Consider the following 13,505-nt stretch of genomic DNA (forward strand, 5'->3'; position numbering starts at 1 on the left):
GCAGCCGCGAGCAAACCCTGCGGAACCGGGCGGCTGCGGGGAACCGGGCATCCACCAGCTCCCTGAAAAAATTAAAAATAAACCAAAGTCAGAGCAACGTGGATACAGACCCGAACGGGGCACGGTCAGGGCTTGCTGGCAGGCAGCCGAGCGAGCTGGCGGGGTCCCCGGCGCCCTCGAAAAAGGGGGTTTTCTGCCCCAAATTTCTGCAGCGTTGGGTAGAGAGGCTGAGGAGTGTCGTTCAGCCTTGCTCTACCTCCAGCCCTCCCGGCTCCCACGGCCAAGGAAAGAAGATGCTGCAGCAGTTCAACATCGATATAAATAATATATCCATACACACACACACACATAGAGATATTTTTTCCAAGCTGTCCCACTCCATGACCTCCTAACCCAGGGAGATCTCCCTGTTGACCCCCCCCTCTCGCAGCACATTCCAAAGTCATTTAATTTTAACAGAGTTGGTTTGAACTTGCACCCCCGTAACGAGGGCTGCCGCCGGGGGAAACAGCCCACGTCACGGCCAGGGACCAAGAAAGAAATTTAGATGTTTGTTTCCTGCAGTATCTCCTTCCTCCACACGTAAGAGGTTTTATTTCAAAGTTGAAAGTGTAAATTTGGTTACTGGGGGGAAAGGGAGGGATAAAGTGAAAATCCGTCCTCAACAGCAGAAATCTCTCCGAATCAATCAGCCAGAGTCACCGCTACCTGCTGAGGAAACTTGCTCCTTCCATTACATTTTAACGGAATTAATTCTATTTATCAGAGAAAAATAAGAGGAAAAGTCGTCAAGAAACACCTTCGGGCAATTCCTCAGGGGAAGGGAGATGCAACGGTGAGAAAGTGCGATGGTTCCTCTGCAAGAGGGCTTTTGAACAGCACGTTACTGGGGATTAGGGAAAGCTCTCTGGGGGGGATTAAGGTTTCAGAAAAATCTCCCTTCTCACCAAAGCCAGGCTGACCAAAGGTGAGAGCGTGCCAGGCTGCTGCGGGGCCGCTGGCTCCCGAGGTCCCAAACTCCCCCGTGGATGCCCCGATGCTGGAGCGGCTGCATCCATCGCACCTCCAGGCTCCTCCGCCCGCTGTGTCCCACCCCAGGTCCCTTCCTCCTGCCAGCGACGCTGGGGAAGCCACAGGCTCTTCCCTCCCAGCTTCTCGCCCCCTTTTTCATGCTCCTGCGCAGAGCTGCCAGACTCTCCGGGAAGGTGCAGAGCAGAGCTGTGGGCTCATCACTTTGTCCCAGTGCATGGGTCGGGCAGATCACGACGCTTTGCTGCTCCCTGGGGGATACGGAGGACCAGAGCATCAGTTGTAGCCGCTACAAGGAAGAGCTTGCACAGAGACAGCGCTCAGCACCGGGGGAAATAAATACCTGAGGGGTTGGAAAAAGCTGCATCAGTGCAGAGCACTTCCCTGAGCTCATCCCCATCCCCGCGGGGGGAAGCGGCTGCTCCCCTCGGTGCTGCTTCAGCGCCAGAGCCACGGATGCATCCGGCTGCTCCATGCAAGTCCCTCCGGAGTGGTGAGGAGCAGAGCACAGAGGGTGGTGGGGGCTTTGCCAAATTGCCCCCCAGGGGAAGGGGGAGAGCTGGGAGATGAACATCAGATGCAACCAGAGGCTGCGAGCCGAGGTAGCAGCCTGCCCCGTTATCTTTATTTTAGCAGCTTGGCTGGTGGGCTGGCAGCAGGTGAGGGATGATCTCAAACTGCGCTGTGAGAGACAGGAGAAATGTTTTCCTGCTTAAATGAGCACAGAGACACCGAAGACCAAACGGCCTGTGAAGACTCAGCATTTCCCCCTCCTCGCTTCTCCCCGAGATAAAGGACGATCATTATCCTCCTTCTACGGGAAGCGTTGGAGAGAGGTTCCCGTGCACTCGCCCCAGTCCAGAGCTCTCTCTGGAAAAGCAGGATCCCAGCTTAAGAAAAAAATATCCTAGCAAGAACTTCTCCAAGTGCATTAACTCTCAGTAATTCCCAGGAGCAGAGGGACAGGTCAGAAGCTTCAGTCCCGCCAGCCGGCAGCGCACGCGGATCCCTCGCGTCGGTGTGATTTACGCCACATCAGCACATCTTGCCAACGCCGAGGAAGGAGCTGGAAGGACCACGGCTGGCCAGAAACAACAGGGTTCGGAGCTAGTTTTGCTTTTGAAAGAGGTTCGAACGCGGAGCATCGTCTTATCGCAGAGATGGGGGTGCGGCGCCGCTCCTTCCAGCAGCCTCCCTGCTCCCTGTCCTACCCGCTTACTCCGGCTGCAACTCCCACGAGTGCATTCTTTGCAAGAACTGGCTTGCATGGGGACAGAGCCTTTGCAGGGATAAAGAGAGCTCAGTGCAGGCAGAGGACATCCGCCAAATCTACGAGGTCACAAAGGAGGGGACAGGCCTTTTTACCCATTTTTAGCTGCAAAGGGGCCGAACAGCAATATTAGGAAAGAGTTCTGACCCCACAAGTACAATCAGGAACTTCAGTACCCATCCTTACACAACTCTTTGCACATTTCTTTTTACGTGAGCAGAGATTGCAAAAAGAAATCCACACGTACGTGCATTTAATCTCCTCCAAGAGATTAAAGCTGGGCTTTCTGAATCCTCACCTAAAAACCCCAGATGCACATCACACAAAGGCAAGAGCGCTTGCAGCCCGCACGCACTCCCGTGTTTTCGCAGGTAACCGCTGCTTCACCCACGCTCTCCAACACCACAGCGTTCACACATCCCATCTCCAACTCCGAAGCAAGCCGGCTGCCAGCAGGTTTTACAGGTATGCAAGCAGCAGCGCTGGGATTCCTCCCGTTCCCTCTCACTGCCCAATCCTCCCCTACCAAAAGAAATTTGAAAAAAAAAACCCCAACAAAAATACTAACACCCAGCTAACAGCAAGCACTGTGCTTGCTACGGAAAAGCAGGGATAGAATCCAGGGTGCACAGAGCTGCCCGGGTTCCCCTGGGCATTGGCACCGTCCGGCTGCGAGCAAACACCTCCGGGATCAGCCGAAGAACCCGCCGGCTTCTTACATACTGGGGGGGCACGTTGTGCAAAGACAGAACTACCCAGGAGGTGCTAACCTGTCCTACTGGAGACTCCCTAATTCAAAGCAGCTGCCAAACAGGGGCACGTTTAGGGCCAGATTTTTGGGCAAGCCTTCAGCACTTCTTATTTAAGCATCCAAAAGGTTTCCTGCCACAAGAGGAAAGGAAGCTCAGGCAGGTGGGGAGGTTGCACGACACCCCACGCTGTCTGCAAGAGGTAAGGACGGGGGGGACAAGATTAATCACGAGTAACTGGGGAGGGGAACTCAATCAGCTTAAATGTGGCAATCAAGGAAGATACATGGAGTGCAGGGAGACAGATGGTTGTGCGCATTTATTTTTCTTTGATAAAAATGGTATGCAAATTACATAGCCATGGAGGCTCTTGGGAAAATATCACCCTGCTGGTCCTTGGGGAGTTTCTTGGGAGAGTCATAACATTCAAACACACCAAAATCGGGAAGGGGGGGGGGGGGGGGGGGGGGAATGGAGGATGAATCTAAATTGGGAAGAACATGAACTTCAACATTTTCCAGTGAAGCAAAAAGATTGTTATTTTTCAATTTCCTTTTTTTTTTTTTTGTTTCTACACTTTCAGAAATGAGCCTACTGAGCACAAGAGTCAACAAACCCCTGACACCACTGCGCAAGAACGAAATGGCTTGGGCAGAAACACACCTTTCAAACACGATCTTCTGCACGGTACTTTCAGCTTGAGTTCAAGAACCCTGAAGGCATTCAGGCTCCTTTACACCATCCCAAGAGTGTCAAGAGGCCATACTTCAAATGCAGTTTTCATGCACATTAACCCTCTAGCAGGAGATCAGAGGCACCTGTGTGCAAGGGACACAGGTTCAGTTCTTCCAATGGGACATTAAGACAAATAACATCAGAAATTTCCATGTAATTTCAATTTTTCTTTTGATTCGTTCCCAATAAGATGTTGGGAGAAATAACCAAAAACCAAACTTGGCTGAAATTTTAAATATTTGCCTGAAAGGAGGGCTAAGGGAGGGAATCATGTACAGTTAAAATCAAGCTACTCAAAACACAATCATTCAGGTAAGTAACTAGAAGGATCGCCTCTACCATCTAGAGAGAGAGAGAAGAGTGTCTGAGACAGAGGGCATATTTAGGAAAAAATACACATCTGAAGTCTCTGTGGCCACGATGAGAACTGGAATCCACATACAAGCCAGTTAAAGAGCATTTCAACATGAAATCTTAACTTAGTAGGAAGGTCAGGGGTTAAGCTGTATCATTTTGTTTTAAATACATGGACAGCTGTCAGATATGAAAATGATGGCGGGCTTTCCTGAAAGATCCCCCTGTGTATGTGTATGATGCATGTGCTGACGTCTGTGGGGCAGCATGACAAGAGTTTAGGAAGGCTGGGAGCCCAGCAGTCTCTCAATAGCTGCATTGATGTCTCCACCAGTGGCAATAAGTGCCTGGAGGTTGGCCTCACGATTAATGAAGCCCATGGCGTTCAGCTGCTCCAGCTGCTGTTGGAATCGCACTTCAGGACTCTGCGCCTGCAGAGGGAAAGGACAAAGGCCTTAGAGTCAGCCAGCAGAGACCAACATCCAGTACAGGCAGGGCCAGGAACAGTGGCTGAGCAGGGACCCCGAAATCAGCTTCAGGTGTGCTGAACGATTCCAGGCTGGTTTGGTGATGTTACCCACCTCCCCACATCGCCACAGCTCTGGCACAGCGCACACTCTGCACACAGTTAGTCCGAGGTCTGTACGGTGTCACCAAGTGTACGGTGACAGCAGCACCGGGAGAGAATCCCTGGCACTCTTAGCTTCAAACCTGTGCAAAGGGTTTCTGCGCCCCAAAGAACCAGCCAGCCTGAGACACCAAACTTAGCACCACACCAAAGAGAAACCTGCTGGGGACCGTCTCCCTAGAGTGGGGTGGGATGGGGCCAACCTCTCTCTCACTCCGGTGACGTCCTCCCTCTAGAAGTGTATCAGCATGCCCTGGGGCATTACATACTTGAGAGCTTCCTCCGGCCAGCAGCTGGATCATCTGCTGCATGAGCTGCTGTTGGGGGTTCCCACCCCCAGCTGGAGAGGCACTGGCCGGCGTCGAAGCGGAGGGAACGGGGTTCTCCGGGATTGTGCTTCCTCCTGTGGAGGACGGGGGCATTCGAGGCATGCCGAAGGAGCCGAGGCTGCAGAGGAAGGCAGGGTGTGTTCAGAGACAAGAGGCAATTCTGGGTGTCCCCCAAGAGCCTGGTAACCAGCAGGCTCTGCCAGGCTGGCCCTCCCTGAAGCCCATGCTACGGGACAGCTTTGTAAATTAAACCAGCTGTGTTGGGATCCTGGTCACATGTGGGCTGGGAGTAAGCGATCCTAACAGTGGTGCAGGTGTGACCCACGCTGCCAGAGAACAGAAGGGCTGGAAGGGAGACCCGCCTGCCCCCGGCGTACCCACCCAACTTGGTGGCTGTGCATTTCATCCTGTTCTCCAGAGATAAAATTCTTGAGTTCAGCTGATACCAAATACCACAAAGAAAAGATGGGGGAGGGACCAAGCGGCTTCCAAACCTTGTCTCCAAAAAGAAAGGGTCAAGGACTTCCCGCATGAAGTACAAACAAGCAGCAAGTGCTAATTAGCTGGAGCTCACGGAGGCCTGCAGGCGCACACACGTACACAGAAGTCGCCGTGACAGTGCCCTAAGCAGATCTCCTTGATGAATCAACAGCTCGTCTGCCTGCTGGTATCAAGCATGTCAGCTCTGCCTGCAGAAACACACTCTAAAGCGCTTATTACCTTGGCACTAGTCCTGGGGCCTCCGTTTGCAGCGTCTGGAGTCCCTGCTGAATCTGGAGGAGCGCCTGCATGGCGCGGGGGTTGGTGAGAATGGAGAGGGAGTCTGGGTTCTGCATCTGGGAACAAAGGCAAAAAGACCCAGCGGTACTAAACAGCGAGAGCTTCTGCAGCCAGAGAACCACCAGCTGGAAATCTGAACACTCAGCACAGAGCTGCGCCTCTCGCCCTGCAGCCACAGCCAACCTGCGAGTCTAGTTCCTCCTTCAAGTCTCCAGACTGCAGGGCTCATCTACAGAGATACTCACAGAGTTTAGATCAAATTTCCTCACTGAACCAGGTGAATCAGATTAGAACTGGGGGCACATGCCTTTGGAATTCAAGTGATTTTATTTCATTTGCCTGAGACAATTAGCTGGTTTAATTTTTGTGAACTCACGACAGTGACTGTCCACACAGGGGTTTCACGGAGTTTTAACTAGTCTCATTTCACTCCACCTTTAGGTAATTTAGATAACTTATTTAGATTGCCTTGTCTAAACAAGCTCTCCCTTTCTCCTCTCCCCTGTGCAAACCCCTTTCTTTCACAGCCCAAACCACCCAAGCCCACATGCTTCCTAGCCCACTTGACTAAGCAGCCGAGATACTCCCTTTTCCTACAGAGGACGGAAAAGCCCTGGAGCCCGGGGGCTGAGAGCAGCACAGGGCCAGACAGGGGCCTTTACCTGCTGCAGGAAGACAGGGAGCTGAAGGCGGAGCTGTTCTTGAAGCTGTGGATTCCCAGCAAAGAGGGGGACATTTACCATGATCTAGCAAGAGACAGCACACGTAGGTAGGGTCAGAGGGTTGCTGCCACCGGCTATTAAACCCTACGTAACTAAGCCACGAAGAACAAGTCAGTCATGCCCCTGACTCCCTCCCTGGGCTTTCAACGTGTTCCCCTCCTACTGGGGACTGACACAGGACAGTTCAGGCTCTGGCAGCAGCGTTGAACAGGGGCCACTTGTCCACAGGCAGAGAAGGGCCATTTTCAAGTCCTTTTGAAAGTCACCTTCTTTAGTTAGGGGCTCTGCTAAGACACAGGGTTCAGTACCGTGACTGCCTTCAAGCTATCGAGAAATACAACAAAACTGTCTATATTCAGCTCTCCTGCTGGAGGAACCACTCCAACTACAGAAGCAGACTGGTCCCACAGCACTGTGCTCTCAGCCTGACCATAGAAGACACCTGGAACACTTTTACCTGTGCTGCAAAGTCTGGGTTCTGGGCAAGAGTTTGCATCATGCTCCGCATATAAGGGGCAGAGATCATGTTCTGCATCAGCTGAGGGTTTTCAGAAATCTGCTGCAGGAGTCCTTGCATCTCTGGGCTGTTAAACATGCCTGCAAGGGGAAAGGGAAGAGAAGACAAAGGAAAGCCCTTTACAAGCCTGAGCACGGCTGCAAAACGTGACATGTAACAGCAACGCCTTTACTTCAGCCCCTGGCCAACACTGAATATGGCTGTGGACAGCCAGGGAAGGGCTTTGCTTGCCACTCTCCCATGCTCTCAAGGGCTGCAGGGACATCAGAGTTCCCAAAGTAACCCTCTGACAGGCACACAAGAAATAACCCGTTTGTGCCTGCAGCTGGGCTAGAATCATCCATCTGGAGAGCAGCCACAGACGGGCACTTAAATGCCACAGGGAACGGCCCTCCAAAGAAGCCTGGGTGACCTGTTCAGCCAGCAGGACCCTCTGGTTCCTCTCTTGCTTACGTACCAGCACCAATGCTAGCAGCGCTCAGCCCAAAGGGGTTGGATACAGTTGGTGTGCTTTGGGTGGTTGCTGAGCCAGTGCTGCCTTCACTGCTGGGCGCCTGGCTCTGGGAAGCAGGGGGTGTGGGGCTCCAGGGATTCGGCAACGGCTCTCTGTTCTCTGTCCGCAAAGGCTGAGAGCTTGAGCTATCAGAATTCCCCGTCAAGGAAGAGAAAGGATTGTTGCCAAACTAGGGAAAAAGAAAAAAGAAATAGCTTTAATCAGTCAGCTCCAGCAGAGAATGCTGGACTAACCCTACTGCTGTACGAGCTAGGGAACAGCCAGCCGATCATATTCATCCAGGTCCAGAATTTGCTAAACGCGTGCCATAATTTGCCTCCTGAGAAATCTGTAATCCACAACACACCTCGCTTGGAAAAAGACCAAGCTCGAGAAGTGGCCACAGCCCTAGATTTGGCTCCCAAACGCAGGGCTTCAAAACATCCACGTAAAATCAGCACCCGGACATACCAGTAGGTAATGCTAGACTGGAATATGTCTGCACAGCCTTTTGCAGACAGACCTGCGCTCACTCCTCGTGTACTCCAAGCCAGCTGGATCTCAGCCAGCTCCAACCCAAAGGCGTGAGGCTTGAGCTAATACAGCAAGCCCTGCCGAGAGCAGAGGGCTGTGCTAATGAAGCTATGGGGCCTTCACATCAGCAACGGCTGGCATCCCGCCTGCTGGGAGACCAGCGCAGCAAGGGCAGGTCTCTGCTCGGATACACCAAACCATGTAATAAAAGCAGATGACTGGCACTGCACAACGTTCTCCTGCTAGTGACTGCATCTAGAGTGGGAGAGGATGAAGAGCCACGCTTTGGGAAGGCTGCCCCGTTCGCACAGGGGTCAGGGAATGACCCCTTTCCCACGCTCAGAACGCTACACCCCACTCACAGGAACGCAGCCAATACCTGCTCCCTGGCCGCGCTAAACATGGGCTCCTGGATGTCCGTGTACATTCGGCGTAGGGCGTTGTATCCTCCTGGAATGCTCTCGAGGTTACTCAAAGCACGGTCCTGGTTCCGCATCATCTCCTGCATCATGGCAGGGTTACGAGCCAACTCCATCGTCTGGGAGAAGAAGGAAAATGCAAAAAGCTCAGATCCACATGCACCACAGAGGACCAGAGTGGATCAAGAGACTGGTTAGCAGCCCAGTGGTATTCTACGAATCTACCAGCTGAGCACTGAAAGAGTTAAATCCCAGCTCCCAGAAGAAAGAGTATAATTAAACCCCTTTCACAGCCAGAGAGCAGAGAGATCATTTATCCAAGCAAAGAGAGCCCAGGGATCCTGGCTCCTCCCATCCTTGCTCAGCTCTCTTCCTTCCCAACCTCAGTTCAGCTGGATGAGATTGTTTTGTTTCTAAGCAGTATCAGGACATCCAAACATTTAATACCCATATGTTCCCACTCAGAGTATATGGACTGCATTCAAAAACTGAGAAGGTGGAAGAGATTGAATCCTTCCCATTTTGAGAAAACCAAAAAATTGACTCTTTCCAGACTTCCGATGGGTCTCCCCTGCACAAGGAGCATCCAGATCTCATTTGAGGAGCTGCTTAAGCACAGATCATTCACAATTTAGTCCTGCAGCTCCGGAATTTCATGTATGACTGACACAGTTGAAAGAAAGATAACCAAGAAGCAGATGGAGACTAGGCTCATTCAGCAACAACCCAGAAAGACGTCCTGACAAGTCTTCCTGGGGGAACAGCAGAGTCCTGTCAAGGGCTATTTAACACTCGGGCTCTTCACTCATCCCTTACGCTTCCCTTCTGATGAACCTCTGATCTTCCAGATAGCCAGTCCTCAAGGACATGGGCTCTCTATTCTGGGATCGTACAGAAAATCAAGACCTCTAGGGTCCCAGCCTATGACTAGCGCTTCCCACTGATACAGGTGGTAAAATATTGAATGTACAGCTCTGCAGTCTGTACTTAATCTATCAAGAGAAACAGAGAGAAACAAAAAGCTTTTGTAGTAGCTTCACTTCTTTGTGAATTCCCGAATCAGAACACAGCAGCCTTTTATGCAGCACACTAGATGATCCCAGCATCCTTTCTTTGCCCAACACGTGATGGATTCAATAGCCCTGAAAGGGAGACATGAGTTGCAAGCATGTGGGTTGAGTAATCAGTATTCACATAACTGAAGACCACCATCTGTTTCTGGGGAGCTTACAGCAGGAAGGAAAAGGAAGAGATCTCTAAAAATCACTGATCTGGCATTCACACACTCCCTTTGGAGAGCAGACACTGAAGCTGGCCCACAAAGACGCTCTCGAACATGATCTAAACAGGCCCTGGTGTGCTGACTCACCTGCCTCATGAGCTCTGGGTTATTCAGCATGTGGCTTATTTCTGGATTTCGCTCCATGAGCTGCTGCATCTGGGGATTGGCCATGATCATCTGTCTCATGAGGTCGGGGTTAGACATCATGTTCTGCACCAAGGGGTTCTCCATGATCTGAGAAAGCATCTCTGGGTTGGACATCAGCTGCCGCTGCATCTGCTGCTGGAGCTCCATGAAGTTGGCAGAGCCCATCCCAAGGTTGCCCAGCCCAGTGATGCCGCCAAAGCCAGCTGGAGAGGGAACAACACACGGGGAGAGAGGTGTGAGTCAGTAACTGTCGGCAGCTGCAAAAAGAGGACAAGCACATCAGCTGAACTGCACCCACACTCATCTAGGGGTCCCCTAGATTCCTACGGCAGCCAGCTCTGAGGCAGGACACCCCCCGCACACGCTTCGCTACGGGCATTTGGCATTCACAGCAGGGAAACCAAGGCATGCCGCTGGCAGCGACTCAGGCAAAGCCTATAGCAAGCAGAGACAACTACAGGGGTCAAGAACCCCAGCTCCTTGGTCTAATCCTAGGAAATTCTTCTGTGTTTTTTTTATAGTCATCACTTACACAGGATGGATGCAGCACTGTTTGGGCCTCCATCTCCAGAACCTCCCATGGTCCCTGACCCACTGCTCCGTCTGCTACCGCTCCCTGCGTCAGAAACGGCGCTGCTGGATGTGGAAGGCTGAGATGGGGCAGCAGGAGAAGAAGGGTTCGCAGTGGGGGCAGAAGCAGCATTGGGGGCAGAGGCAGCAGATGTTGAATCTTGGACCCTGCAAAGAAACAAAAGAAGGCGTTAAACTCCCGAGATTGAGGAAAGGTGAGCAGAGTCCTCCGTGGGGGACATGGGACGGTGCACCCCACACTGAGCGGGCCTCCCTTCGTGCTGTTGTCTCCACAGCAGCCAGCCCCAGCTGCTTCCATTCCACAGCTGTGCTCCCAGATGCCTTCCATCTGCTGGAATCTGCCTTTCATCCTGCTGCAGAACAGCCCCCTGACATTTTATCCTGGCCCACACAAAGTGGCTTGCCTGGTCTTACCCTGCGTTGTATCTCTCTTTTCCCCGAATCACACCGAACGATTTCCCTCAGCTATATCCTTGAGCAATGAGTTTGCTGCAAACAGGAAAATCCTCCTGCTGCTCCCACAGAAACCACAGGAGGTTACAGCAGGGCTAGTGCACGGGGTAAACAAGAATCTACTTTTCTGCAAATCCTACCATGCACTGAATATTCCTATCAGTGCTCCTGGGGGCAAAAATAACTATCAGGATTACTCTGTGGATAAGGAAAAAGAGGCACAAAGCAGCTAGCATCTGTCCTGCAAAGCTACAGAATGTTTCTGACCAGCTTGGCTGTGAATTCCCACCTCTGCCACTGGCTGTACCTGGCATGCAACGCTTCTCCATCCAACACAAGTTGATTAGAGCTTCATTTAATACACACATGCAGATATTGTGCCATAAGCCAGAGCATAGCAGATGCTGGACATCAGGTTCATTAAGTAAACCAACCCAAACTAGTACCTTGTAATCACAGGATTTTTACAGAAATTTGAAAGAGAACATTTAAAGATCCTCTGAAGCATCTGCAGTCGTGACAGTGAGTCCTGGACTAGTGCTGAAGAGCTTCCATATGAAATCAGACCACAAAATTCACTTTAGTCGCCTCAAATAAGACATCCTGTTATGCCACTGGCAAGCAAATAAGAATAACGATTTCTTAATTTTTTTTCCCAAACCTAAAATGATTCCCTTCTCTAACTCCCTTTCCATTTTCACTCTAATTCTAGGACTTTAAAAACCAAACCTGAAGGTGCCTGTCCCCTTTCCAGATGTATTTGACCACTGCTGAAAACCAGCAGCCACTGAGAAGTGGGGAAACAAAGCAAATAGGAAGCTGAACAAAAAAGGAAGGAGGAAGCCAGAGAAAGGTCACTTGGTTTCTCTCAGCACAGGAAGAGATTGCAATGTCTTCAGTAAGCACTTATCTATTATTATTAGAGGGGGAAAAAAAAGAAAAACCATAGCGACCCAGGACAGCTCTTTCATTTACCCTTTGAGACAGCTCACAAGTACCGCAGCTTGCTGGGGAGACAGCAGTAAACAGCATCAGCCCTTCAAGCTACCTGGAGATGCAGAATCCAGAGAGAGGCCTCCTGCAGAAGCTGACAATACACATGCTTGGCTTTGTGGAAAAAAAAAAAAAAGGCACTAATCTTGACTAAGCCAATAAGGCAGCTCTCCCGAGGGACAGCAGAACTGCACAAGGAGACGCAGCCCTGTTAGTTCACCGGGATCACACTGCGGCAGGGAGCCCAAGAAATAGTTACACAGAGGGTTTCAAGATCAACAAGATGCAGCTGCACCTGAAGTACAGCAACTGTTCCCAAGAACCTCCTGTGCCCACCACTCCACTGGACAGCACTAGGAAAAGCCTCACCCCACAGGACCAGTCCTGCATCCCTTTCTCTGACCGAGATCCACGGCGCAGACAGACACAAGCGAGCTGTGTCCCAGCTGCGAGCTGCCTTGGGGGTGTGCCTGCAGTACCACAAGGAAACACTGTTCTGCCCCACGGACAGCGCTGCCTCCCGTGGCACCCGAGAGTCAGAGCAGAGGATGTGACAGGAAGTGAAAATACAACCAGGTATTAGTTTCAACTTCAACAATAATTCATTGGGAAAGTAATTTCTGTTAATAGCAACTTAGCTTTGTCAGAACTAGGACGGTATCAAGTTCCAAGGGGTTCTTTCAAGTTTACTAAACTATAAAGGCTCAAAATAGGCAAAGCCACAGACACAAGCTGCATTAAAGAAGAGTCAACCTCCTCAGGTACTTGCCACGGATTTACACAGCTGTGTAACACAGCTAAGAGACAGGCTGAGGGATAGACCCCGCAGCTGCATGGCAGAGCCACAGCAGGGAGAGAGCCCAGGAGAGATCTGCTGCCAGATCACCGCTGCCAGCCTCCTGCAGGCCCCAAAGCCAGCACTCTGGCCTCGCACAAGTGCTCTGCTTCCGTCACTGACAGAGCAGAAACGCTCCACCATCATTTACTCGCATCATCCGTTGACTCTCAGCCTCCCAAGACAAAACAGTTTCTTACTTCTGTGGAGTCTTGATGACCAAGTGCACAGTCAGCCCATCTTTGATCCCATGTTGATTCAACGTGTCTCCATCCTTCAGGATCTTCCCAGCAAAGATCAGAACCAGCTGATCCTGTTTGGCTTTAAACCGCCTGGAAATCTCTTCTTTGAACTGAAAAACAGACAAAGCACTTTTTAGACAATGGACCAAGAGCAGAAACGTAAAGCTAATCGTCCAATATCGCATCCGCTACGCAAACAGCATAGGAACCGGAGCCCAGGCAGGTACCAACTCAGTCACCAGCTGCTGAGGATGTCTGAGGCATTAAGAAAACAAAACAAAGACAAGCTCTACACTTACAAAATGTGGAGTAAATTTCAGAAAGAACACAGCAATTACCTCAGGATGAGATGAAGGCTTCCAAAGCCAGATCAAGTGTGTCTCTTAGGTCTAATCCAAATATA

At 51.2% G+C, this 13,505-nt stretch overlaps 1 protein-coding gene across 1 annotated transcript; it reads right to left on the reverse strand.

The window, feature by feature from the left end:
- Positions 1-3,925: 3,925 nt before the first annotated feature.
- UBQLN4 (ubiquilin 4) lies at positions 3,926-13,287 on the reverse strand. The gene is made up of 10 exons (XM_010074478.1): positions 13,061-13,287; positions 10,521-10,726; positions 9,929-10,191; positions 8,520-8,678; positions 7,571-7,796; positions 7,054-7,193; positions 6,537-6,620; positions 5,815-5,930; positions 5,035-5,212; positions 3,926-4,568 (listed from the first exon to the last, which is right to left on the reverse strand). The coding sequence occupies exons 1-10, from the start codon at positions 13,285-13,287 to the stop codon at positions 4,416-4,418; spliced, it is 1,752 nt and encodes a 583-aa protein (XP_010072780.1). The 3' UTR covers positions 3,926-4,415.
- Between the last annotated feature and the right edge of the window lie 218 nt (positions 13,288-13,505).

This window comes from Pterocles gutturalis, unplaced genomic scaffold (assembly GCF_000699245.1).
Source record: "Pterocles gutturalis isolate BGI_N339 unplaced genomic scaffold, ASM69924v1 scaffold22402, whole genome shotgun sequence".
Lineage (NCBI taxonomy): Eukaryota > Metazoa > Chordata > Aves > Pterocliformes > Pteroclidae > Pterocles > Pterocles gutturalis.